The 27,872-nt window shown below is 31.6% G+C and overlaps 2 protein-coding genes and 5 long non-coding RNA genes across 15 annotated transcripts in view; 2 read left to right on the top strand and 5 right to left on the bottom strand.

Moving 5' to 3' along the window:
• Window positions 1-14,189, top strand: part of Pka-R2 (cAMP-dependent protein kinase type II regulatory subunit) — a 34,666-nt gene extending 20,477 nt beyond the window's left edge. For both annotated transcript variants that reach the window (XM_015937754.3, XM_015937755.3), the window contains exons 3-11: window positions 500-552; window positions 1,148-1,231; window positions 3,320-3,426; window positions 10,478-10,631; window positions 10,776-10,877; window positions 11,025-11,099; window positions 11,237-11,302; window positions 11,422-11,542; window positions 12,102-14,189. In XM_015937754.3, the coding sequence (XP_015793240.1) occupies window positions 500-552; window positions 1,148-1,231; window positions 3,320-3,426; window positions 10,478-10,631; window positions 10,776-10,877; window positions 11,025-11,099; window positions 11,237-11,302; window positions 11,422-11,542; window positions 12,102-12,232 (893 nt within the window). In that variant the 3' untranslated portion in view covers window positions 12,233-14,189. The remainder of the gene's footprint in view (window positions 1-499; window positions 553-1,147; window positions 1,232-3,319; window positions 3,427-10,477; window positions 10,632-10,775; window positions 10,878-11,024; window positions 11,100-11,236; window positions 11,303-11,421; window positions 11,543-12,101) is intronic.
• On the bottom strand, window positions 7,660-8,488 carry LOC149094906 (uncharacterized). Its single transcript, XR_016197802.1, has 4 exons — window positions 8,348-8,488; window positions 8,233-8,246; window positions 8,094-8,147; window positions 7,660-7,796 (listed from the first exon to the last, which is right to left on the bottom strand). It is a non-coding gene; the product is annotated as an uncharacterized LOC149094906 (long non-coding RNA).
• On the bottom strand, window positions 9,190-10,291 carry LOC149094905 (uncharacterized). Its single transcript, XR_016197801.1, has 3 exons — window positions 10,156-10,291; window positions 9,949-10,078; window positions 9,190-9,497 (listed from the first exon to the last, which is right to left on the bottom strand). It is a non-coding gene; the product is annotated as an uncharacterized LOC149094905 (long non-coding RNA).
• On the bottom strand, window positions 10,331-12,640 carry LOC107369777 (uncharacterized). 3 transcript variants are annotated; one of them, XR_016197798.1, is made up of 6 exons: window positions 12,502-12,640; window positions 12,066-12,138; window positions 11,807-11,988; window positions 11,498-11,617; window positions 11,141-11,408; window positions 10,331-10,660 (listed from the first exon to the last, which is right to left on the bottom strand). It is a non-coding gene; the product is annotated as an uncharacterized LOC107369777 (long non-coding RNA). The 3 variants fall into 3 exon arrangements; XR_016197797.1 differs by having other exon boundaries at window positions 11,807-12,016; window positions 12,066-12,292; window positions 12,502-12,639; XR_001570429.3 differs by having other exon boundaries at window positions 11,803-11,988; window positions 12,066-12,292; window positions 12,502-12,639.
• Window positions 13,177-14,988, bottom strand: LOC112539629 (uncharacterized). Of its 2 annotated transcripts, none has more exons than XR_016197799.1 (7): window positions 14,847-14,988; window positions 14,600-14,683; window positions 14,331-14,536; window positions 14,154-14,225; window positions 13,979-14,093; window positions 13,761-13,911; window positions 13,177-13,705 (listed from the first exon to the last, which is right to left on the bottom strand). It is a non-coding gene; the product is annotated as an uncharacterized LOC112539629 (long non-coding RNA). The 2 variants fall into 2 exon arrangements; XR_016197800.1 differs by lacking the exon at window positions 14,847-14,988 and adding an exon at window positions 14,752-14,830.
• Window positions 14,989-15,672: 684 nt separating this feature from the next.
• how (protein held out wings) lies at window positions 15,673-25,145 on the top strand. 5 transcript variants are annotated; one of them, XM_089265988.1, is made up of 7 exons: window positions 15,673-16,292; window positions 16,509-16,642; window positions 16,915-17,031; window positions 20,123-20,266; window positions 20,475-20,562; window positions 21,407-21,697; window positions 24,758-25,145. In XM_089265988.1, exons 1-7 carry the CDS (start codon window positions 15,914-15,916, stop codon window positions 24,781-24,783), a joined length of 1,179 nt encoding a protein of 392 aa, XP_089122114.1. In that variant the 5' UTR covers window positions 15,673-15,913; the 3' UTR covers window positions 24,784-25,145. The 5 variants fall into 5 exon arrangements, with proteins under 5 accessions (XP_089122114.1, XP_089122110.1, XP_089122111.1 ...); XM_089265984.1 differs by lacking the exon at window positions 24,758-25,145 and adding an exon at window positions 24,019-24,232; XM_089265985.1 differs by lacking the exon at window positions 24,758-25,145 and adding an exon at window positions 22,984-23,879.
• Window positions 24,484-26,028, bottom strand: LOC112539636 (uncharacterized). Its single transcript, XR_003083598.2, has 2 exons — window positions 25,362-26,028; window positions 24,484-25,262 (listed from the first exon to the last, which is right to left on the bottom strand). It is a non-coding gene; the product is annotated as an uncharacterized LOC112539636 (long non-coding RNA).
• Between the last annotated feature and the right edge of the window lie 1,844 nt (window positions 26,029-27,872).

Raw genomic sequence — 27,872 nt, 5'->3', positions numbered from 1 at the left:
CATCAGTGTAATAACATTGTGAGTCAATGCAGCTACTCACAGTTCAATCAATATGCAATGCCAAATAACCTGATGATGCTCGTAATTTGAGTCAGGCAAAAATAGACGGTTAAACGTTGACTCACAAAGTGTTTCTAAGGATAAAAGTAGCTCAAGTTTAACACTGTAAGCTGTTTCAATCAATGTCGAGTCACAATAATAATGCAAAATAGCCCAATGATTAATATTAGACTCTACCTGATTCACTCTAAAGCTGTAACCTTCAACCTTTGAAGTCTTCCCGCTTTTACCCCACTGCTTCAACTCATAGTTATATCTCTGGTAGTATAGTGGTTAGTATCCTTACCTGTCACTTTCAACCTTTGAGTTATCAAATTATACGTCAACCTTTACTCAACCTAAATCATCTTTCAAATTTGAGATAAATTCCAAATGTTAAAAATTGATCTTCTTTTATCAAATTTGCTCATCGCACCCGATTCTCATTGGAATACAAAAGTATTTGCTGAACATTACGATCCAGCTGAAGAAGATGACGACGAAGGAGAAAAGGTATCAGATTTATTCATCACTCTATTTGGGTCATTATCATGTTCAAACGATCAACATTTTTTGTTCCTTTCATCTTGTTTACCTTTTCCAATTCAGTCAGTCAGGAAAGGCTCAATCACATGATCATGAAAAATTGTTTACAAGTAAAGCAGTTCACCATGGCGAGCATGAGCAATCACTTTTCACCATTCTTTACTTTGAATATCATTTCCTCATTTCTTATCAGCCAATTCAAGGGAATGATAAAAATGTTTTATTATGGTAATGATAATGATGATAATGTCTAATGACAGAATAGTTCATTAAGAGCAAAACCAGAACCAAATTGATGCTCAACATGATAGGATGAATGGAAGGTCAAAAGATGATATCAAGTGCATCATGAAATCGTATAATTACCAATGAATTTGAGGATAAAATGAAAAAAAGCAAATTAGAAACAAATGACTTTTTTCCAACAGAAAAAAAGCTAAAAACTCTTTTCACCCGCAAACCTGATACAGAAGATATTGAATTTTCTTGAATAGTTTGAAACTTTGATAAGCATTCCTCACTGGGAGGTGAAAACTGATAACCTTTTGCTTCTCATTTCCAGGTAGTTTATCCTAAAAGTGATGAGCAAAGAAGACGTTTGGGTGAAGCAGTCAAAGGTATATTATTATTCAGATCTCTAGACCAGGTAAGTAACATTTTTTTTACCATCAATTTTGTTTCTCTTTTCCCTTGCAACATGAAACATTTGAAACAATTTTCATATTCATCACAACATTGCAATGAAACTTTTCCAAGTAAATAATGATAATAGGAAAAGTGTTTGCTGGTTCAATGAACAATTGAATAAATAAAATATTTATGGTTCAAGTCAAGGAAAAAGTGGAAATATTTTTCTTCTCATTTTGTTTCCAGTTTACTTTTCAATTATATAATAGATTGTTCATCAATCATGAAACGATAACTCCCAATAGAGTTATCACAATTTCCTTCATTTTCTTCGTCAACTTTTTCGACTTATTTTTAGGTTCACCTTGTCTCACCTAGAGAACCCTTCGCTTTCATTATCATTTCACAATTGGTCAACTTATTTACTATTCAATGGTAATGGTCATTTGTTGTTGCTTCAGGAAGCTTTTTAGTCTTTTCTTCTTCTTTCAATTTTCTTTTTTTACTCTTGTTTGACTTTTGGTGGACGTTGAAAAGATCATGTAACACTGAGCTTCCAATCTAGGTTTCATCATTAGTCTGATTGAGAATGGAATCAATCAGATAGATTAGGAAAGAGAGAGAAAGTGAAATAAAAGAAACAAAACCAATGAAATAATAATGGATTGAACATTTTGTTTCACTTTGGTGATGTTTCTTTTCAAAAGACAATCTTTTCCTCTCGATTCTTCCACTTAAAAGATAAATGATTTTTTCCAACTTTCACCATCATCTTTCATATCTTTACAGTTTTAATTCATCAAATTATCAGGGAAAATCAGATATTTACAGGGAAGAGAAGATTAATGGATTTTCATCTGGGTTTCCCTTTTCACTTCATTTTGCTATAAACCAGATCGAATTGAAATCAGCTTAAAATACTTTTCTAACTTTCATTTTAATTCTTAGTTGATTCCTTGATCAATCGTTCATAATGCTTTATAATGAAAGATCAAAACACTTAACCAAAAATCCAAGACATTTTAAACTCTTAATTGCAAAGTTAAATCTCGAGGAGAAGATAAAAAATGACAAAATTTTCATTAAAAATCCCAATCTATAAGAGCTTTCAAATTGAGAATCAAATTCTGAATCTTTCCAGAATTTTTCGTTTCCATCAGTTTTTCATGAAAAAGCAAATTTTCGCGAAAAGAGGTTTGACTTTTCAGCGTATTTAAGGTTATTTTGTATCGATCATTAACTCGACTTCAGTGATTGCTTTAAAACAATCAGAGTTTGACTCAAAGCTGGAAATCAAATTAAGAGTAAACTCTCATTATTTGTCTTTTATGGAAGTGCTTATTAAGAGCTATTTTTAATCAAATAAAGTCTATCGCTTTGTAAATTGATTTTCAATGGAAGTGCCATTTGGAAGTTTTCATGCAAGTTGATGGAGAATTTTAAAAATCACTATTTTCCCTCAAATTTGATCCATTCCTAGTAATCTAATAATCTAAACTTGTTTTCCAAGCCATTAAGGTTCACCTTTGATCAAGTGAATTAAAAGCCTCAACAGTTGACTGTAAACTTGAAACTAAATTACCGAGTAAAAGCTTTGATTTCCTTTCATTTGTGAATAAAAAGACTGATCCTGTTGACACTTGATTGTTGAGTAATTGAAAATGTGAGGCAAGAAAAATGAGTGAACAATTGTTTTCCATGAAAACCTGATTATCATGGACTAAATTTTGACGCCATTTTACATTCTCAATTCACTGATTAAGTTGACGGTAAAAGAATGGCAATTTAAACCTTTTTGTCAACCAAAAAAGGTTCAACAAAAGCCAGAAATGTATTCAGTAACTGCATGTGGCTACGATTCAAGTCACGCACCTGAATGTTATTGAGAAGTAAACAATGAACAAAAATAACATTCGAGCAAAAGTGAAAAAAGTAAATGTTAATAAACTGTTTAAATATAATATAAATTTTCACTCCCAAGTGTTACCAGTTGGTAAAGAGTAGAAGAAGCAATTTCAAATGTTGAAGGAAAAGGAAATAAAACATTCCATGAAACATGAATCTTATTGAATTTACTTTAAATCATCATTTCTCTTTCCCATTACAGGTAGACATGTCAGATGTTCTTGATGCCATGTTTGAACGGAAAGTCCAAGCTGGTGAATTAGTTATAAGACAAGGCGATGATGGTGACTATTTTTACGTAATAGAAAGGTAAGTCTTCGTTAATCATTTTCAATGTAAACCCAAAGTCAAATATCTTTTTTTGGTTAACATTTTGGTTGATCAACTGGTCATTGAATTGAATTGGATTTACCATTTAATTGGAAAATTTGATAACCGAGAAAAGTGAAATGGAAATTGATGGAAATTTGAGATTTTAATTGTTCTTGTGAAGCATCTGTTTCAGTGTTTCATTTGATTCAAAGGATTCATTTGAATTTTGTTTCTTTCTAATTATTATTTGACTGAGTTACATTTTACATTACATTTAATTTTGTATTAAATTTGCATTAAAGAACAATTGAAGGATTGAAATGTTTCAATTGTAATTGTAAAAGCTAAACAAATTTTACAGTCTTTAACAGAGGTGCAAATGTTGTCTTGTGAATTAATTTAAATGTGTTCTTGTTTCCCTGAATACTCAACAAATTGGTCAGGATGGAGTAAAGAAATTTGGAAAGGCTTTCAATCTAGAGAGTAAATTGAAATGGCAAGAAATGATAATTTGATTTAGTGAAACTTGAACAATTTGCTTCCATTCAACAGTTGATTTCAACCTTAGTTTTTAATAAACTGCAAGAATAAATTTCTTTCTCAAAATTATAACAAAATTTGGTGAAAAACAAGTTTCTATCAAAAAGAGCTGAGTTTGTTGCTAATTTTGCGATTTCAAGAGTTTCCATGAAAAGATAATGTGCTTTTTCCAACAAAATTGACAGTTGATTCAATAAAGTCTATGTTTTAAGTGAGGATAAGCTATTCAAAAGGCCATAACAACCTTTCAACTCGTTATTTTAATAATAAATTTGGCTCAATGTTGGACAGAAAAGATTGAATTGATTCCTGAAAAAAGATGCAAAACATTTTTTACTCTGAATTTATCTCACTATTGTCAACTCTATTTGGTATTCACTCAATGGTAATTTGAAGACATGGTTGGAACCTTTGCTTGAATATTTTTAATTTTGCTTTAGACAGACAAGTAAATTAGCAGAATCTGTTGATACATTAAATCAGTTTCTGCATGAAAAGCTTTGCTCTCAAGTGTAAAACCATTCATTGAGAAACTGTTTTAGGACATGATATTTTAAGACTGATTTTATCGATAATTATTTGCTTTTTATTGAAATATTTTCATGAGTTTAAAGTTAAGAAGGGGATAATAAGACTTGGAGAGACACTTTGGTTGACAAATTGAATAATGAATGGCAGATGCAAATCCAAAGGGAAACAAATGAGAGTCAAGCTTTGGTTTTCACTAATTAGAGGGAATAAAATTTGACTCTGTTTAATATCTTCATGTACACATGTTACAGGGAGAAAAGGTGGAAAAGTGTAAAATCATTAGTTTCAGGCTAATGATGCCCATGATATTTAGTAACAAAGTGACAATCCAATGTGAATATTTACATGAATTTAAATGAAATGTGAGAAACAACAAACTCTAGTGTTAGCCTGGAGGTGAACACTGAAAAAAAGGTGATTTCTGTGAAGCTGGAAACATACTTTGGGTAATTTGAATGAACATGAGGTTGAAAATGGTGAAAGGAGAGACAGAGTAATATTTGGTGTGAAAGAATAGGTGAGTTGAAAAGTTGACAGAGTAGCTGCCATTATTGATATTAGTTTTTGTTTTGTTGCCAAAATGCTGAATCTGATATGATTATTCATGAAAAGTTTAACTCATTGCCCAAGGAAATATAATCAAGGTTCCGAAAGTATTTCTAGAAGAGAAAAAAGAAGAGAAAAAAAAGAAATGAAAAATATCAAACATAAGAAAATAATAAATCGAATAGAGAATGAAGAAAAGTTGAAAGTGAATAGAAACGATTGATCAATTTTTCACAGCCATAAATATATCATTATCAATACATCAATGTTTCACTAGAATAAATTTTCTTGATCCAATTCTTGGGATTCACTGAGTTAAAAAAATAGATTCATGGGAAGAATGAAATTTCCATCAAATTAAGTTTGGCTGGGCTTTGCTTGAAGTTGAATGAAGAAACAATCAAATGCCTTTCGCTAAGTGCTCTTTTCCAGATGAATCCAATCGTATTTTTATATTATTGTAAATTGATAAATCTAATCAACACTGAATCCATCCTCTAATAGATTTTACATTTTAAGAAATCTTTCTTTTCCTTGAATTGTAATTTAAATCAACCCTTTGAAGCTGTCTTTAGCTCGTGTTGAATGACTTATCAGGTTACATTTGTATGTTGATCTCTTCATAGGTTGATTGAGAATCCAATTGGCTTGAAGATTAATGGAAATGCTTTGGATTGTCACTGGTTTGATTAGAAGATGAAAAGATCTTTGGAGATGGAAAGGTTATTGAATTGATTATCCAGCATTTCTTGATGTTCTTCGTTAGTTGAATTGTGTCTTCCTCTTTGTTGTTAATCTTTGTGTTCATCCTTCAGGTTTGGTTATTTGATATTGATACATAATTTTATAATTGTAATTAATTAGATGAGCAGAAAATGGTGTTTATAAATTGTCTCTTATTGGTAGGTTGGTTTGGATTATTTGATAGTTCAATCCATCCATTCATTTATCCAGTACAATTAAGTTTAAGAATTATGTCAGTTGACAGTTAATTAGAGGAAGGAAGGTTGACATTTGAAGACTTAAACAGAGTTTCGATTCCACAGAAACAGTGTAACATCTTTCCATGGTGGAGTAAAGGCACAAAAGAAAGATAAATTGTAAGATAAATTGGAGACCTGTAAAAGTCTCCTGAGTCTAAATTAGGTTAGCTTCTTAGTTTTATGTTCATGTGGTTTCTCCTGGTTTCCAATATCTTTTCATTCAACTCCTTTTGTTGGACACACCGAGAAGAAGGAGAAGAAAATATTACATGGGAAAAGGAAATAAGCTTCCATGTTGGATTTCAATGGTTGGAAGAGTTTCAAAGAAGACAAAAAGTAAACTGGTATAAAAAAGAGAGGATCCACCAAATAGATTTGTTACATTTTTCTTGGTACCTTCCATGAATTGTGAGTCTGGAAAGAAAAGGAGAAACAAAAATTTTTTTCATTAGATTGATATAAAGATAAGACGTTGAAATTGTTATGACAACAAGTGAATCCAATCAGTTGGAAAAAAGGATTGCTTTTTGTTATTTTGATTTATGATAATGGGTTTATGAAAATCATACTTTACATGTTAATAAAAGTAATGAGTTTTATGCTTCTTACTTCATGTAACAATATGAGGATTGAAGAGTTGATTATTGAATAACAATTAAGATCAGATTTTTAATTGATGACTAACTACATGCTATACATGTTATATGTTTTCAACACCTCAGAAGGCAACACACAATATTAAACATTAATGTAACCTTTCTGGTTAACCTCAAAATATAATTGTAAAAAATGGTGAAAATATTATTTACCTGACGGTGAAATCATACGGCTTTAATACTGAATAAGGATATTGTCTTGGTTTCAGTCTTGGAATAAAAGTAGAAAGGACTCTTAAGGGAAATCAAACTAATTTTTGCTTCTTTCCTGAGTCTGGTTAGGTTGATACACTTTGTCCAATAACCCTACAACCTTTCGCTTGGGTGGATTGCCATTTGATTAATTTGTAGGTCAACAGGGAGGACAAGTAATGATATAATTAGAGGAGAAGGGATTATGAAACTTTCACTGGCAGTTGAATCAAAATGAAAACTCAAGACTAAGTTTCTAATTGTAGCTTGAAAGAGGCTTGGAATCCAACAAATTCAAGAACCATGATAATCCTGCAATTGCTGTTGAGATTGAGATAAAGATTATCTTAGATCAGTTTTGCCATGCTTTAAGAGGGAAGATTCCAATGTATATTTTTGAGCCGTGAGTTATTCTGGTCAATTAGTTTTGTTACTTGATTCAGTTCTTATAAAATTATCCTTTACATGTTGATTGTCCTTTGGGATTGTCCTTTGATGGAGTTGTGGCTTTGAAAGCTAGTGTTAATTAAGTAAAGTTGAATAGAGAAAAGGAATGAAAAGAAGGAATTAATACATGATTTAAAATAAATGGAGAATGATAAACCTACAAGTGAGTTGTTAATTCCATTCAGAATGATTTGAAGCTTTTTTTTACTCAATTTGAAACTTTCAGCATATCATTCATCTCATGGCTTTTTTTTACTCTTCCTCGTTTTCATTGTAATGTAAAATTCCAAGTGTGTATCCATGGATATTACACCAGGATAACCAATTGAAGTAATCATTTCAACAGCCAGAACACAATGTTGTTGTCTTTTGGGTTCTTCCTCTCCTGTTGTTGTTGGGTAGAAGATAACAATTTTGTATTACAAGTATACTTGAATGTAATCCAGCTAAACATTGTTCAATCAAATTATATCTAAATAGATAGTAAATTTTGAGTAAAACATCAATTTAGTTTAGGTTTGAATAAAGGAAAAGGGAAAAGAATAGGAAACACAAGAAGGATCAATTTTTCAAGATGTTTCTCCTCTACTCAATAACAATCTCAAGAACATAGCAAAATAAACTAAACTAAATGCTTCAAATAATACTGTACAAGATGAAAAATTCAGAATAACATGGGATAGAATGAAAAAGAAGAACAAAAAAAGGGTCAAACATGAAAAGCTGCATGAAAGTAAATTGACCGAAATCAGACAAAAAGTAAAATAACCTTCAAACTCAGTCTTGGTAAAGTATCCGAAGCCACCAGAATCCAAAACTGGATCTGAAAAGATCAAATGTGATGAGAATGGTTAATCCTGCATATAAATCCGTTGGAACAATTGGTTCACAATTCTGACTTCATTTACCATGGCATCAATTCCTATGATAAAGTAGAGAAAAAAGAGCGATTAGAAATGTTACTCGAATATTGGTGAGGAAGAAAAAGAAAAGGTAAAATAATTGTGGAAAATTGTCAATTACTTGCAGTAATATGGTGATGATTTGTGAATGCTTTTGATACATTTTCAATGTAATTATTGATACAACATAATCATGTTATGGTATATTGTTTCCAATAGTATTGTCCTTCCAACTTTAAACTTATTGTTCATTTTTCATCCTTCATACTTTTCCTTAAGAGGATTATTCTTGAATCTTCAATAATCATCTCCTTGGTATTGCGCTTTTGCGAAAAGAAAAAACTCTTTTTTTTCGTTTTCAAATTTCCCATTTCTTTGATTCTTTTCTCAGTCAGTCTGATAGAGATTTTACTTTAAGATATTTACAGGTAAAGAAAGCTCAATTAATTGAAAAGCTGACTAACAGTCGATAGAGAGAAGGAAAAAAAACCTTTTCTCTGATGAAAAACCTACACATAAAGAAATAATTTGCTTATTAAGTATTCAATATTATTTCTCTTTCAATTGTTGATCATAATTGAAATAGACAAGATTTTTTTTATCACTCGTTTGACACACAGCTACACTTTAAGCTTGATTAATTTATAATACCTTGGAGAGTCAATTTGAAAAAGTCTAGTAAATTGTAATAAGAAAAAAGGAGGTTAATAGGAAAACAATCTCATTAAAATTAAACTCGACTAAGCTCACAGCAAGAACAGAAAAACATCAACAAATATCAATCTAGTAAAATTTAGATTTACATATAATAGTTAAATAATGGTGATTGAGGAGTTTAATGTTGTTTTTCCCTACTTGCTGTTGTCTCATTCAGAACGAAACTTCAATCTCATTGCCAATCCAATTGAAAATTAATTGTAATGGAAAAGAGTTTTAAGTAACGTTATGTTCATTCATATTAACCTAAATGAGCTACATGGAGCTGATGATAATAATGATCATCATCATTTTTATTCTTCCACTCTTCCTATTTCATCGACGTTTTTCATTTACATTGCCAACTTGGTTCCAATCTGAATCCTTTTTACTCGTAAGAGTCCAATGAGGGTAAACATTCCATCGAAAATTGCTCTCATTTTGTTCACTGGTCTTGTCAGATAATGTTTATTCCCTTTGATTATGGAGCCTTTGAACAATCTTTAAATCAATTTATATATTGAGTTGAAGGTAAAGATGAGTAAAATGGATTCCCATTGACTTGATAAAATAACCTATTAAAAAGAAAGACAAGAAAATGTTTATTGAGAATGACGAATTATGTACGAAAAAAACAGGAGAGAGGAAAGCTTAAAAAGCATTGCACATGAAATAAACAGTTATCACTACCAATGAGTGGTTCATCATTTTCAATGCTTTTACTGCAGGAATCACTCATCTTAACTTTCCACTTCTCTGTTGTTGCACTTATCTTCGTACAGGAGGTAAAAAAGGTCTACATTGGTTAAAGGTAAGTGGAAAAATATTATATCTATGAAATATAATAAAATTCAGGAAGCACCAGAGAAGAGTAGAAAAGGTAAAAAAAAGTGAACATAAAATCACAGTGATCAGCTTAGGCAATCAATTTTGACAGTTGATATTAGCTGCCATTTTGATTTATTGCAGTGTAAACACATTGGTAATCAACATGAAAATATTCACTCCCAGAAATCGTAAATGTACCTTTTATCCTGTTCTGGCTACAATTGCATTATCAAACATTTTTTACAGCCATTTTTACTGTCCATCATTATCCAACAGCGAAAAAACAATTGATTCTTGTCCTTTTGCACATCACACATAATACATGTATCTATTTGTAAAAGGTATTAGAGTAAAATCTGAAAGCGTGCAAAATGCTTCCTTAATTTCAGTCTAATTTCCACTTACTAGGTTTACTTTTTTCCCTTTCTGGTGATGGCTGAGGTTGCTTTTGAATTTTTCACTTGTACATTATCACGCAATCTGTTTAATGCGCATCTAAGCTGATGGATATGCTATTTAAAGACTCAAATTTGTTAAATTTTTAGATCAATCTAGTCAGGCAAAATCCAGGCTTAACGAGTCTTGATAAAATCTTCAAGGTTTACTTGATTAATGCTTTTTTGGTGAAACATTTGATTATACTGGGTATACATTGTAAACTATAAATAATTTGTATGCTAAACTGTTCTTAACTGTTGTCACCTTTTTTTACATTTGCATTTCTCAGAGGAACTTTCAGATTTTACTGTACAAATGATGGGAAACGCATTGAACTTGGTGAATACACAGATTCAGGAAGCTTTGGTGAGCTTGCACTTATGTATAATATGCCAAGGTCAGCATCCGTTGAGGCCAAAACCGAAGGATCACTTTGGGCAATGGTAAGTCACACTGAATTTGATACATGAGGCTGAAAGAAAAAGAAAAAATAGAGTTAGAAAAAAAACGATTGAATTGTTGATAACTGAAATAACTGTTGATGAAATAGACATGGAAATAATGATAAATTTTTCTACTGATAACAGAGTCGTCAAACTTTTCGAAAGATAGTTTTATCAAGAGCTTTCAAGAAGAGGAAAACGTATGAAGCTCTTTTGGAAAGAGTTGAAATGTTGAAGTCTCTTGAGGTAAGTAAAATACATTATGTAAACAATGAATAGAATTCATCACTAAAAAATAGAGAAACAATTTATTTTGAAAGACAATTGTCAATCATATTGAATGCTATATTTTTTTTGTTCTTGTTGTTTTTCCTCATTCTCATGTACTCTTAGGCTTATGAAAGAATGAACCTTTGTGATGCTCTGACACCGAAATCATATAAAAGTGGAGAAACAATCATCAAAGAGGTAAGAGAATCGAAAAAATAATCCATAATCCAATGACTTACCTTTCTATGAACAATTAGACCTCAGAAAAAAGGCAACTTGAAAAAATGACAATTGTTGAATCATTCAAAATGACTGACTCATCTTTTTTTTTACAGGGAGATCAGGCTGATGGAATGTATTTTGTTGAAAATGGAACGGTGGTGATTACAAAAATTGATGAGGTAAAGTGACAAGAAAATTATCCTTGAAATTCTTTAGTTTTTCTTTGAAATTCCTCATTCCAAGCCAAGTATCCTTTTTAAATCATTTTTATCTATTTTCTGAAACCTAATGATTAAAGAGAGGACAAGAGAAGGAGTTGTCAAGATTAACAAACGGAGGTTACTTTGGAGAGTTAGCGCTAATAACACACAAACCTAGAGCGGCATCCGTTCGAGCCGTTGATGACGTTAAAGTTGCTTGTAAGTATCCATTCTTGTTACCCCTTTTAATCCATCCATTGTGTAACGAGGAATCATTGAAAATGTCAAAATTATCTGTGAGTGAAAGGCAAAAAGATTGAAATTTGGAAATTAGTACAGGATAATTTATAAATGTAATGACTCGTCTATGAAACTTGAGAACAAAATTGAACCAGGAAAACTATCGCAATAAAAATGATTGCTTTCACTGTTTCAAGGGCCATCGATTTACAATTTGGTCAAGTTAGAAATATATTCACCTACTTGGAAAGCAATTTTCGACCTTTTCTGACTAGTGGGTTTATCAGCTTTTATAATAGCAAATTAAGCATTGACATTGTCAACATTAACTTTCACCATTTTAAGAGCTTTTTGCATGAGAACCGAACATATGGTGTTTTATCCTTGATTGTAAAGCTTCGAGTCCATTAGACTTTGAATCTTTTCTGAAAACAATGGAAGTAAACAGTAACGCTTGATACAAGATGTAAAGAAAGTAAATGTTTAAAGATTAATTACTTACCTTTTACACATTTTTTGTGATATTTAACTCTATCAGTTCTCGATGTTGGAGCATTTGAACGACTTTTGGGACCCTGTATGGATATAATGAAGAGAAATTTCAACGACTACGAATCTCAATTAGAAAAGATTTTTGGCAGCAAGGCAAACATATCAGATCTACGGTGATTCCTCGATAGCTGCGTTTTTGGTCCAGGCCTTCATCACGAATAAAGATAACATCAAAGCCTATTATTAAAGAAAGAGAATTATAAATATATATATTACAAAGATAACTCTTTTTTCTGTGTCAAGACAACTTAACCAACCAACCACACAACATACAACCATACAAAATCAAAAAGACTATATTTCATCGACCTACAAAAAAACACAAACTAATATATACATAAAAACATTTAACTGCATACAAACCTTCATACTTACTTACATCTTACCTTTACACTAAAAACAAAAAACCGGAATCATTTCCACAACTGGCTTAAAAAGCACGCACATAACCAAGTAACAAAAAGATAAAAAAACACCAAAGTGAAGGTGTCTGGTCACACGCACATCACTTATTGATGCACACATCAGTTAAGATAACTAAAAATTCAGTAAACGCATCACTAATCTGATCGATTGAATCTTTTTAAAATGCTTCAACTACGCACTTGATAATGGGACGGTAAAAGTGATACGATGGCGTTAATAAAATGGTGATAAAATGATGACTTTGGTTACCAACTAAATGGTAATCTGATGACTGTGAAAAACAAATTCAAACGAAAAATTATATTTTGAAACAAAAAGACGTTAAGATCAGACGTTAATGGAGGCAAACTACAAAGCAAACAAAGAATCAGCTTATTCATCAGGTCAAAGCAGAAAAAATGGAGATAACAATCTGGTAACCTTTCCCCCTTTAAAATGATTCAATGTTCATTGTTGAGTTAAACCCGTGAGCAGCTTTTGCAAGCAGAAGAGGACAAATAAAAATGGTGCTTTGTTTTAAAAGATAATTAACAGCAAAAATAAACTGTCGCCAAATTTGGAGAGGATGATCCTAGGATTAAATGGGTTGTTACTGAAAAGACACAATTAACAAAATTGTCACATTTATGCACAAATTGAAAAATCAAACAAAGCTCAATAGATTTTTAATTTTTCAGTTAACAGACAACATTGAAAGCTTTGGGATTTGAAAAATTCATCGAAAGAACATAACTTGCATTGGTTTTCAATTGTGTCTGTGGTTGACATAAATTTGACCATTTTCTTCTGATTGCAAGATCAACTCGAAAGATAAAGATGAACAAAATTGGATCAAATAATTGTTAAAGTGAAGTTCACGTTTAACCTTTCCAACCATTTTGTGCGGTCACTCGTGATAAATACCAAACTAATCAGCATCAAGTATTGTAGCAAATTCCTGCTTCCAATTATCACCATTTTTATAAACCAAGCGTCTTGCGAAACCCAAAACCATTTCAAGAAAACGTTAGAAATTCTTGGAAATGTCAAATGTGAAACAATTCATGAGGTGTTAAACAATCGCTACTTCTCATGGGAATAAGCCAAAGTAACCATTAAAACGACCAGAAAACGCCATAGAATGTGATCAAGTCCCGGGTAAAGTGACGCGTCAATCGTTCTAGACTGGAAGCCAATAATAATAATTACCCAGTGCGTCAATACCACAAAAGATACAAACCATGAAGCCAAAACCTTCGGGAACTCAACCTGATCAGCCAATTTTTGGAGCGAATATTTGTCATCATTTTATGGCAACGAAAACCCAGATTTAGCTTCATCCAACATTGAATCTTTAAATTCAATGTAAACCATCCAGCATGGAAAACGCTCTAGTTAGATAATTAGAAATACCATTTTAATTTGACCATCTTAACATTCCATAGGCTTCAATGCTACCATTAACCATTCGTTTTACATCTGGATCATCAATAAGTAAATTCTGTGGCCATAATCATCAAATTGGAATAATTTTTCTCTTCTTTACTTTTTGTTCTCTTCTATTTGATCAAAACTGTAAAAAAACAACAAATTAGCAAAGTTATAAAATACAAATTGATAATGTAATACTAACAATAACAATCAGATAAATCGTCAATGAAGACACCAATATGTTATTGTGTACGTGTCTCTGTGTGTAAATGTACTGTATGTATGGTAATTAAGTAAGGAGAGGAATAAAAGGTGACAGAGAGAAATGAAAAGGCAAACAATTTACTAACAATAATAGTGAACCAATTTAAAATTATACTTATCGTTTCTCTGTTTCCTCTTTTTTTTAATTAAATAACAAGTAAATTTGTAAAGTCTCCTCTCTCACTGCCAACTTTAAAATTATACAAAAAATTTAATTGGAAAACTCAAAACTCGTAACTGTCTTAACTAAAGTTGTGGAAATATAATTGTTGTAATGACCAGTGAAAGTAAAAGCCAAACTACCATTCGAAGTGAACCAACCTGAAAAATATGGTAATAATAATAATGATTAAAAATTTGAATAATTTGACCAACGTTACCAACCAATTGTAATAACCTTCATGTTAAAACAACTGATCCTTCATCCAATACCCTTTTGCTCACTTTAACCCACGCAAACACCTATAACTAAAAAACACCAAGCAAACATCAATAAACTGTAATTTAAATTAGACCAAAGAATTAAGAAAATATACCAAATAATTTGTTGTAATGCCTAAAGATGTCAGTTGTTGACCAGAAGCTTCAAAGAAAGTAAAGTAAAATAAGATTATGAAAAAGCTTGACTTACCATTTGAAGGCTCATTGAGACTATGATGTCAGGTTATGGATACAGTTTAATAATGATACACCTAATCAGGTTAGGTCTTTCAGGTTGATTATGACTAAATTCTAGTTGAAAATAAAAGTGACAATAATCACCGGTTTAATCAATTGGTTTAACCAACCAAGGGAAATTAAAAATGTTGCAAAAAGTGAACAATAGACTAATAAAAGGTGGTAAAAATGGTCAAGTATTGACTGTCCTCTGAAGCAATTACTTTAGCCAAATTAAACATTTTCTTTTTTACCCATTAAAACTGTCAAAAGTAATTAAAATTATTATCCTCAGTCTCTTGACTTAAAAATAAAGATCAAATTAGCACAAATGAAATCATCAAACTGGAAGGAAACATAATATGATTTAAATTAAGATTATTCACAATCAAGGTCTACCAATATGTGAAGCTAATTAATTCTCATCACTTTGTTAAGTTGGACAAGGCTGTTAAATTGTCTTTAAAGGTAATAATTTTTTCAAACACAATCTTTTGAATTAAAATGACTGTTGGAAATAAAAACAATATAAAATTAGTGGGAAAATTAATCAACATCAAAAATTGAAAAACAGTTAAGTTAACATCAAAAAAGTCAAGAGTATTTCCGATTTTATTTTAGCGCCATTTGTATCATCTGCCATCTAGCGATACAAAAGTAAATCGAATAAAAGATAGTACTATTTGTAGCTATAGATGGCGTTTACTTACTTTTCCTAATACTACATAAGGGAGCCTTACTTAAACAAGCTAATGTGTATAAAACAACGAATAGCTTATTTCATGAGGTTGAATTCAAATGATAACCTTGCAGTTTCTTCATTTTTGCTCCTTTTCCCCTCTTCATTACTTAATTTTTTTTACTTGTTCTCTTTTTCACCTTGTTCACCTAAAAAACCCAAAGTGTTATTCAAATTTTTCAGTTTATCCCGTTTGAAGTGAGGTTGAATAATTGAAGAAAACCGTCAACTGCTATTTGTTTCAAAATTTTGTTTTTTTGTAATCATTGGTTTAACTTAAACTTCTTCCAAGGATTGGGGCGATGGGCGAAGACAACAAACCTCAGATTGGTCTGTCAAGCTCTGCAATACCAACAAACAGTCCAAATGTCACAAGTATCAACAACAACAACATTATCAATCCTAATAATGTTACCAACAATAATAATTTAAACAACACTAATATGAATAATAACATTTCTTCACCTACAAACAACAATAATAACAACAACTCTGTTTGTAGCATAGGATCGCCAACAAGTCCAACATCAACCAACTCATTTTCTCCTAACAGTAACAATAATGTGTTAATAATCAATGGATCTAATTCTGCTGACTATTTGGCACAATTACTTAAAGACAGGAACCGTTTACAAGCATTTCCAAATGTATTTGTTCACATTCAAAGACTGGTTGACAATGGTTTGTAAATGTTTTAAAATAGAAAATTTGCCCCCTTTTTTTGCTTGTTTCAATAGCTTCTTTCATCAATCTATTACACATTAAAAAAAAGTCATGCACAAGCCACAAATCACTTTTACCCCTCTTGAGTTTCTCTAATATGATATAACCTTCATCACTAATCATACAATTTCTCCTTTTAACAATTTTTTTCATTTTATTTCTTTTAAAATTTAGAAATCAAAAGAGTTCGAGATTCTTTATTTCACATGGAAGGTGAAGAAAAGCAACCTTTATTATTACCGGACCCAGAAGGTTCAATTGTACAACAACAAGAAAAAGTTTATGTACCTGTTAAAGAATATCCTGATGTATGTTTATAAACTGCTGCCCTTCTAATTGTCTTCATCTTAATTGTCAGGACAGATTATTAATCTTAATTTTCCCATCTTATCTTTTTTTTCTTACATATACACGGCCATCTTTCCCATCTCAATTGGATATCAAATCACCATCGCCCAAAAATTGAAATTATCATGATGTGATCCTTCAACATTCATTGGTGCCAATCATGTTTCCCTTGTTAATCACTGGTCAACCATCAATTTTCAATTTACTGAATCAATTAAACTGGACAACAAAGTATAATTTTGTTGGAAGAATTCTTGGACCTCGTGGTATGACAGCGAAACAGCTCGAACAAGAAACCGGTTGTAAAGTAATGGTTCGCGGTCGTGGGTCTATGAGGGATAAGAAAAAGGTATTCTATAGTTACGTTTTTATTCAACGAACGTGATTCTATAAAAATTTAGAGCCTCAACTTTCTCTCCCTCTCCTTTGATATTTAATACCTTATCTCATGCACTTGCCAAGCTTAACATGAAACTACTCAGCAAAAAAACATGAGAGGTTTGTTTGTATACAGATGCCGATTTCTTATTTTTGGTAAATCTGTCTACCTTTACCAGAAAAAAAGCGAGAAGCCTAATCTTCCATCTCAGTACAGGACCTTGTATTTTTTACATCTTATAGCTTACACAAACCTGACCTACTATTGTTTTTTAGTTTTCACATATATTCCTTTTCTTTCTTTCTTTCATCTTTTTTTTCAAACAGGTTTTTCTCATTCTTTCTCCTTATTTATCCATCGCTCTTTTGCTCTCTGTTTCCATGAATTATTCATCTCACATCAAATTCAATCTTTTTGATTGTCATTTTTAATAAGGCTCTTTAGTTTCCCATTATTTTGGACCTTCCATTCATACCACCACTGAAATTTCATGTGCAGTTATGAATTGAAGTCCATTGTTTTACCTGCCATTTCATGTATTCCATGTTTGCGTATTTTTTCCCCCAAAAAATCGTTCTTGTCCCAAGTCACTTTTACCTTTATCCTTTTATTCCATATCAGAGATAATATTTGATAACTTATTTTCCTTTTATGGCAAATCTTCCTACTAATACAATGTTTGATCATTTTACTTCCATGTAGTTGCTCAAAAAAATTATATTAGCACAAAACAAATCTGAAATTTCGCTCCCTCTCCATCCATTTGATTCATATTGAAACAGGTAGGCACTGAGCGCGTAGGAAGAGCGTAGGAAGCGTCCCAACGCAATTTCCAAACCTAATGTCCCTTTCGTTCTCTCTGTCTCTCTTTCTCTGCATTTTTGCTTCCTAATTGATGTTGACGTTGATGATTCTTTCTTTCTCTTTTTCCTTACTCAAACCAAAGATGAAAAAATAATCCAAAAGAGAGAGGTTATTTTTGAGTGCAACGTAAGTCACTTATGTATCTTGCCAACTTACATCCTTCTCATTCGTTCTTGTTTTACTTTTTCCTTCATCTTCTCTATTTCTTACTCCCCCTTTTTTTTTCTTGTTTTTCATCCCAAACCCATCTTATCTTGAAACTTTGTGAGTGAGTGAGAGAGTAGAGAAAATCAGAGAAAGACAGACTTTAAGCAAAAAGATGTGATGCTGTTGATGATGTTTTTGGTTGATGATGATGATGAAGCCCTGGTGCGCCCTTTTTTTACTTTACCAGTGACTCCTCCTTATAAGGTATCCAATGAGTGGGCGGAATTAAGGTAACACCCTAATAAGGTCTTTCTTGTCCTTCTCACTTTCTCTCTCTCCCACACTAATCCATCACTTAATCTTTTCCCATCTTCCTCATCCTTTTTCTCCCTTCTTCTGTCGTAATTTTAAATCATTTTACACTCATTGGTTAATCGTAACGTAATTTTTTATCCTCATCTTCGTCATTCTCTCTCCAAATTATTTTGCAGAAAAAAAATCTCAAAATTGGATCAAACCTTCTTAAAAAATAGCTTCAATACGAATCTTTTTTTCTCACACGAAAAGGAAAAGTTGAAATTTCAGATGAAAATTACTCATATTATGAATCGAGAGGAAATGCTAGTTAAATATATTTAACTTGCTTCTATAATTGTCATATTTATATAGATTTATCGGATTATTCATGTTTTCCTATCTATGAGTATGTGTTGATACACTCTGAAGTGACTTTATCAATGAATGAGTTTGAATGGTGATAATGACGATGATGACAGGTATTGATGTCTTCTAGGGGTTACCCATTGTTTTACCTCTCTTTGTCTTGTTTCACTCCACCTTTCTTGCCATCATTTGATATTTTAAACATTAATAGATCAAATAGACTAATCAATCTCATCAAGTACTCTGATTAATTTTAAGTGTGTGCTTATTTCAATGTCTGGCTTGTGTCATATCAAGACATTGCTATACAATCTAATCACTCTTCTTTACACCTTTCCGATTCTATCATTTGTTTACATTTAATACTTGACTCATTATTATTACATTACTTATCATCGTTTACTACTGTTTTGTTTATTTACCCGCAAAAAAGCTAGGTTAAATCATATGGATCCATTCACCTGTGAACCACTATTTTGTTGTTGTCTATTCACTTTCTCAATGCAAAAACCAAAAGTCAAAAAATATAAGGCAACCCAATATCACGCTTGGAGTCACTCTAATCTTTCATTATGTTTAACTGCATAATGAATGAAAAAGCGTTAGGTATTCATAACTGGGTAACGTTGCTTTTTAAATATTGTGTCTGTGAAGTACGTTAAATATGCTGTTATATTTGTCATGTCTTTAGGAAACAAAATTGAACAAGAAGAAAAAAATGAAAACAAAAGATGCCCGTTTTACATAAAAAACCATTATCATTACACAGAAAGATGTCAGTATAAGTTAAAAATAAAAGAAACAGTTAAAGATTGTATGTAAATGAAAAATGATAATTATGATAAACACGAGTGGGAAGATCAGATTGTGTGTGTGTAAAACTCAGGTCGTCTCAATCAAATTGTGAAATTAGTTAACATCGTAATAACACCACACATCTCAATTTTTTTCATTATTTTAATTCAATTGTAGGTTGATTATTGGCATGTTAGCAATTTTCACTTTTAACTAGATAACCAGGGCTTAACTGGGACTTAACCGGTGCATAACCAGAAATTAGAGCTGTTTGTCTGAAACTCAATTTTCTCCCTCTCGAACTTGTAATCAATTCATTTCTGTGATCATTTTTTGCTTCCATTCTTGTGTTTCTCAATCGTATCTTTTACCAAATGTTTAACTCTTTTTTTTTTGTTGATATTCATTATTATTTCTGCTATCAATCTCGTTAACCATTTTTTGCTGTTTTCCCTATTTATTGCTTTGCCTTTTTTCATGTTATTTTCTGTTTATCATTTATTATTAATCTTTATTTTTTAAATGTTATTAATTTTGTTTTATTTTTTATTTTTTGTTTTTATTTTTACCCTTTATTTCTTAATCAATGTAGGAGGAACAAAATCGGGGTAAACCTAATTGGGAGCATTTGAATGACGAGCTTCATGTTTTGATTACTGTAGAGGACACAGCAAATAGAGCTGCAATCAAGATGAAAAGAGCAGTAGAAGAAATTAGAAAATTGTTAATTCCTGTTGTAAGTTGAATTCAAATGAAGGGTTGACAAAAATTCATTCAGCACACAGCATTCTTGGTGAATCAATTTGGCTTGAATCGATTAGTTATTGATTAACCTTTTCCTTAAATGCTTATTCACAAGTTATTTTGATTTTCCATTTTTAACTTTTATCTCAATTTTCAACATTTTTTACAATTTTTTCTTTGCTTTCCTTTTAATATTTCAGACTGACGGAGAAGATGAATTAAAGAAACGTCAATTGATGGAATTGGCCATAATCAATGGAACTTATCGAGATGGAACCGTGAAAAACTGTAAGTTGACTGATAATTGAATTATTATGAGCTGGATCCCAGGAAAGCTCAATCATGACCAACACTCAATGCTCGATTCGTTCATCCATCTTAATCTCTGTCTCTGTCGTTCCACATTCTGTCATTCTGAATAATCTTTACCTTTCTTTCCTCTCTATGCATCATTATTTACATTCCTTCATCTTTCAATTTTTCTTTCCTTTTCCTCTTTCTCTCTACCCATCTTCATCTATTTTGTCGCTCTCTCTCTCACCCTCTCAATAAATGACTTTAAACTGTCAAAGATGATTCCGATGGGAGCATTGGGTGCGCGATTGTTGCTCATGAATGTGTACATAAATGTATATTTATATATACTTTTATAGATATATTTATATGTATATATTTTTGGCTCAATCATCAATCTTAATGATGAACAATCAATTAACTAACGACACTTTTTTCTTGTTTCTCTCTCCCTTTCCATCTTTGTGCCTCACCCTATCGTCGCCCAATGGACCAATTCACGGTTTACTCAAACTCGCATAAATTGGAAACCCAATCACTTATGAATATGGATGATGTTTATATTGGTGATGATGATAATGATGATGGTTACTTTATTTTTGGTGCCGATGATCCTTTCATTATTTTTTCATGTTGATGTTGGTAATGATGATAATCATTTTTTTTCATTCAATGAAATGCATTTCACCATTGCATTTTCTGTCCGTCATGCTATATTTTTATATGCACACACAACTTGATCTCAACTTGTTGTCGTCATTCATCTGATGAATAACTGATTTAAAATTTCAATTGGACGAATGAAAAACAAAACAAAATATTCAATTATCTACTGAAGGTATTGAAAGTGAACACATGAAACTTCTAGCTCCTCCTATTGCTTTGACAACGCCAATTCGTACACACACAGCAACATCTCTCGGTGCTCCACTTATATTTTCCCCTCGCCATATTCATGTGCCAACAAGCACTGCTCTACTTAACGGAAGTAATGCGCCTCCACCACTGATTGCTCCAGCCGATGCTGGATTTTTATATGCACCATATGATTTTCATCAATATGCAGCACTCACTTCACCCTTGTTAGCAGAGTATCCTGTAGCACCTCAAGGAGATAATACTACAACCGGTGGGTTTTTCAGCCGATAGTTGAATCTTCTCTTCCTTTGTCTCTTTTTCAATCTTCTCCTTTATTTTCTTTCCTTTTCTTTATTTCTCTTTTTCTTTCTCTCTCTCTCTCTCTCTTCCTCATGCAGTTGATTTTTTGTTTTTTTCTGTGCAAACTTAATTTTGAGCCAAACGCTGAGCGATTTATATATTATACTATTATTATTATCATGATATTATATATATATTATTTAAAATATATACATATATATGCAACCCTTCTTGAAACATATATATATACATACAAAAAATCTATTATCGCATATATATGTATATATTTATACCCTGTGAAGATTGTGAGATGAAAACTTCATTTTTAATTTAAATCTGAGATGAATCTATTTGGAACCAATTTTTTTGTAACATGCAATTTTTATTATTTATAAAAAGATTTAAAAAAATCAATCCAGCTTTAAATCTCGACCAAAATCAATTGCAACTTGAAACATATTACTTTCATTGTCTAACCATTCGGCTCAAAGTGTTGAGAATTTAGTTTTTACAACAAAACAAAAACAGTTTACCACAAATTTGGTTTAGGGTTTATTCAATCAACTAATTCATTTTAATCACTTTTTTTCTTCCTTTTTTAGCCTTTTTCATCAGAGCTTTCATTGTTTCCAATTTTGCTTCAGCTTAGTCTCAACTTTCCCTGTTGAAGTCGTATTTCCTCCCTCGCTTTTTCATCTCCCGTGCTTTACTCATCACATTTGCACCCTCAATGGTCCTTCAATCATCCCTTTTTTTCTTTTCTCTTCCATCCATTTCTATTGATTCTATTCTTTTAACTTTCAATTAACTCGCTGAAATCAAACTTAATGTTCACTTAAATGGCTAATCTGTTTTCACTGTTTAATCTGTATAAAACTTGGTAAGATTGAGAGAGAGAGAAAGAAAACTAACTTTGCTAAAACCATAATCTCAGCGTAAAAAACTGCTTCTTTTCAATCTTTCACTTAATTATTTTTATTTCTTAAATGTCTTCTTAATCAACTTTTTAAAATTTCAACACAAATTTCATTAATTTTAATTATACTAACCAAACTTACATTCCTTTTCTCTTTCTCTTTTCTCTTCCTCCTCACCCAATCCTTCATTACTATCTCTCTCTACCCTTTTTTTACACTGGTCCTTACACAATCCCTTTGGCGTTTCTTTTCATGATCCACTCCTGAACATCGTTTACAATCATCTTCATCATCATCATGATCCATTCCCAATTCCTTTCCCTGATCACACCCATCGCAGGTCCTGGCAAAGCAAGGCGGACACCGACCGTCCGAGATCACCCCTATCAAAGGCCAGCAACTTAGGATCAGTGCTACTTCCAAAACTATCACTACCACCACCACCACCACCACTACTACTAAGACTACTACTTCTACTACCAATACTACCAACAATATGCAAATATATACAATTGCAATCAAACAATTAAACACTAAGCACACTAGAGCAATTAAAACTTCAATAACACGCAATATGCCAACAATCATCGCTCATCTTTAACCTCAAGCTATTTACAATATCTCTCTCTCTCTCTCTCTCTCCTTCTTCATTTGCAATCATTTTGTGCCTTTCTTTGTGCCTTTTATTCATGATCATGAAATCTCAACCAAGCTCATGTCACAAAACAAAAAACAAATATTTAGCTCATGCATGATATCATATTAGGTATCTACTACAATTAACTACTTGTCTTCCTCTTTCTCTCTCTTCTCTTCTCTATTTCCCTCTCCTATTTACCCTCTTTTTCCTTGTTTATGATCAAATAAGACAAAACTTAATTGTCATTATCCAATATAGTTTCTATTGTTGCAGAAATGAATTTTGGCGGTTGTTATTAGAATATAAGTTGTCAAAATGTTCAAATAATTTAATCACTCAGTCCCTTTTGTCCCTCTTCTCTTCCATCTTTTCATCATATTGATTACCATGATGATCGTCATAATCACAGCAACCAATACAAAACAACAACTACAACATCAACACACAAAATTATACTGTTCAACTGAATAATGATGATCCCTGTGATGAACCTTTTTGTCTGTCATTCAAACAAAATGAACATTATATGCTTATTATATTATTATTATATATAATGCATGATAATTTGATTGATTTAAAGATGAACTTATACTTAACTCTTTGCCATTGTCTCATTATTTGTCCTGAAAAAAAATGAAAACAAAAAATATTGAAGAAAAGAAACAAATGTTTGTTAATTTCAACCATAACAATCGAAATGATTATTAATTGGTTCTTCCTTATATTCATGCACAGATCATCTCTCCTCATCCTTCCGTTTTATTTCCATCATGTCCATATTATTACCATTATCATCATATTTATTACTTATTGCAATATCCAGCTTTATTATATTACAGCCAAAAGGAAGTCTCAGACAAAACGTTATTACTGATTATATCCTCTGAATGATAACATTTAATCATTCAACAGAAACAATCTCATATGACAATCAACATCTCAATAGTTATCACTTATTTTGACCTTTTTTTGTCTATTAGTTAATCATCTCAACAAACATCATTTTCAATAACAATCACCTAAGGTCAATGGTTTGTTTCATTGTTTAATCATTCTAATTGTCATCCATTTACACTATTTCAATGTATATCATTACAACTGTAAACCATGCAAACAATGGATTGGAAATTGAATTTGTTTTTACAATGGAAAATAGTTTAGATTGTTACACTTTCTAGTAAATTTCAATTTCTTTTGTTGAATTTGATCTGTATGGATAATTTAAAGGTTGATCAATCTAAGGTGAGTTTAATTTTTTGAAGCTCTTCCTCTTGAGCTTCTTATGCCTTCCATTTGATTCATTCACAGTCGTTGGTTCAATGTAAAAGCAATTTGGCCTTTGAGTCTCCTTTTTTCAAAAATAAAACATGAAATTAAATATAATTGGAACAAATTGACTTTAATTCTTTCAATTTGCTTTTATCAGCGGAGAAAGTTGATGTATATTTTGCCTCTTTTTTTTCCTTTTTAACAGCATTTTATGATGTTAATGATTATTAACCAATCAATTTGAGACTTTTTCAAATGTTGATACATCATATTGTTTTGGAGAAGCATCTTTTTGCCATACAATTATTGATTTGTCCATATTGGCGCGACTGGCTGAAAAACGGGATGAAACTTGAATCTGAACATGGAACAGTTTATGTTGCTCAATCTCAATTATGATTATCGCCTTTGTTTGATTGCGGATTGCAAATCAATCCTTAATTACCACCAACTGGGTCAAAGTTAACTTAAATTGATAACCAAGTAAACTGATGTTCAACTTTTCACGGTTTCAAACACCTTCTCTTTTGTTTCTTCCTCCTCCACCATCAATACAACAATAAAGGGATAAAACCATTTTTTTGACAATATAACATCACTTTCGACTCGTAATTATTTCACCAATGATTCTTGATTAGATTAAATTGTTTTAAATTTCCAACTCATGCATATCGATGAGCACAATTTGGTCCTTAACACAATTGACTCATCTAAAGGAAGAAAAGAGAAGCACGAAAACAAGAGATATTAAAAATTATCTATTAATAGAGGTTTCGTGATTAACTGTAAAGTCAATTGATTCATTTTACCTTGATCGATAGAATCGAGAACAGATTACATTTTACTCTCATTTGCAGCTTTAAAGATATTGATGGGAAGATTTAGTCATCGCTTTTTAATTGATTACCAATGGCACAATTTGGTTGAGACTTAAACATTCACAGTATGGCATGAGTTTACTTTTGTAAACTTGATTGTTCTATTGGAGAACCAACCATATTGAGATAATTGTTGATTGGATTTGGTTTGGTAATTTTGCTCATCATTATTGAAGGCTCCATCATACACTTGTCCTCACAATTACCACCAAAAATAATCGTACGATTGTTTTAACCAAGTCAAGTTGCTTGAGGTGAACTTTTCATGAATCTGGCAACGCCAAATCAAGGAGAAAACCATGGATCAACATCCATCAAATCCATTTCTAAATTCAAATTCATCTTTGGAAACTTCATTACCTGGTTACAATTCTGGTTAGAAATTTCATTTCTTTCATAACACAAACGGTTAACGTCTCTGTTACGTTACCTAAAATGGATCTTAAAGTTATAATAACCGTCTAATAACATCGATAGATTGTCCAATCATCTGAAGATTGAGTTAATTGGTGAAGCAAATAATAAAGAGCACAAAATTAGTAAACAATTGCAATATAAAGTGAATTGTTTTTTGTTTATACATTTGGAATAGTGGCCTGGAAAGCCTATAGATGGCGATACCTTACCAAGAAAATTGCCAAACGAAATTGTAGACTAACTTTATTGCTAGTAGATGGAGCCTTCTGTTTCATGTCTTGTTTATGTTTAAAAATTATTTCCAAGGGAATTTAATTTAATCCAGTGTTAAACAATTGTGTCTGATTATTTTTATTTCATTCAAGGAAATTAAATATGATCTAAGTCCTTCAATGTAGATAATTAGCTGTTAATAGTCATATGAAATTGGACCAAAAAATCCTCAGCAAGTCTTCATCTTAAGGGTTAACCGATTTAATGATGCAACGGTTAATGTTTTGTCATCATGCATTAACTTCAACAAGCTACTGTTTGAATCGCTAATTTTTACTCTTGATCATCTATTTTAGCCCTGAATTGGTTACAAAGCAAGTTTGTTCATTTACTTTGATTACTTAATTCAAGATGATTGCAGAAGCTGAACATTATCCCCAACACAATGCATCTAATGGCCACTTTGCTAAATGTGCCCGTAATATTAACACCAATTTAAGAAATGATAAAATATTTCTTTTGGTTATTGTTGTTGCTGGTGAATTGCACCAAATTTCCAGTACAATAAGTTCACTTCTTTTCTTTTTACGGTCAAGTTAAAATATTAAAATGATTTACCAAAAGTGAACATGATTAACCCAATTTAAGGTGATCTCAAATCTCGGTGACCCATAAATAGCAGTTCATTTTTACACTCAAAAAAGCAACCAAGAAACATTGGCATGTTGACAGTAATGAGACAATGAGCTGTAATGATCATTATGTGTGCTATCCATGTTAATGTTGGTTATGGTTAAAAATGATGCCAGTTAACAGTAAACGAGTAAATTGGTGAAACATTAAACCCTCGATGGAGCGCAACAACATCAACAAGAGTGACCTGAAACAAAGCAAAAGTTGGGACCAAATGAAACAAGATACAAAACCATGGAATGATCAAGGAAAGATTAAAGAAGAATTGAAGAAGAAATGGAAAACAAAATTGTCCAGAAATAAGCTGAAATGAAAAAGGACAAACACCCAAAGCTGTATAAAACCAAAGCAATGTAAACCAACAACATCCAAAATAGATCAACATTTGTAAATTAAAAAAGATGTCAAAGATGGACAAAGATATCCAATTAAACAAACAATCGGACGTAATAATCTCAAGTATCCAGAAGTCAGGCCATGGATTATTTAAATAACAAAGTCAACAAACAAACAGTTATCAGCAAACGACCATTTGTTATGATTACAATCATCACCATTGGCATACAACACATTTTATTTATTTTATACCAACATCTAAATATATAACACACACCATGGTTCAATCCATCAGAAATAACCAGTTATCACAGAGACACGCAATGAACACACATATAAACACCAAAGCCATTGGTGGAGTGGGAAAAGGAAAGGCCCTGGATAAAGACAACAAACTATCATTTTCTCTGTGAAAAATGGTCAAATACAAATATTGAGATAGCAACTTAACTTTCCATTGAACCATATCAACAACAATCAACAAAAAGGACGCCACATTTAAATCAAAACAGTGACACTTTGATATTCACAGTCAGTCACACACAAAAAACAGAGCTACCTCATTAATCTTTCACTCTCTTGCCCGTTAAAAATCACACGTGTTTTTAACGCGTGTTAATCGTCCATTGTTTGACTTCAACTACGGGAGTTTTTATCATCATCATCATATCCAACAACAACTCACAACATAATAAGTTAAATATGAATTGAAAAAAAGTAATGATCTTATTGTGTTTAAATCTTATCATGTCCGTTGAATAATAATTTCACACCCAACAACAG

Source organism: Tetranychus urticae, chromosome 1 (genome assembly GCF_039701765.1).
Source record: "Tetranychus urticae isolate SD_2017Ah chromosome 1, NJAU_TeUrti_SD_1.0, whole genome shotgun sequence".
In the NCBI taxonomy this organism is placed as follows: domain Eukaryota; kingdom Metazoa; phylum Arthropoda; class Arachnida; order Trombidiformes; family Tetranychidae; genus Tetranychus; species Tetranychus urticae.
Note: the sequence above shows the minus strand (reverse complement) of the source record. Positions and strands in the feature narration are given on the sequence as shown.

Excerpts from the sequence above, each read along its gene's own strand:
- how (XM_089265984.1), top strand. The coding sequence starts at position 15,914 with ATGGGCGAAGACAACAAACCTCAGATTGGTCTGTCAAGCTCTGCAATA. Across the intron at positions 17,032-20,122 it reads CTATGAGGGATAAGAAAAAG|GAGGAACAAAATCGGGGTAA; the intron begins GTATTCTATAGT and ends TAATCAATGTAG. Across the intron at positions 21,698-24,018 it reads AGGAGATAATACTACAACCG|ATCATCTCTCCTCATCCTTC; the intron begins GTGGGTTTTTCA and ends ATTCATGCACAG.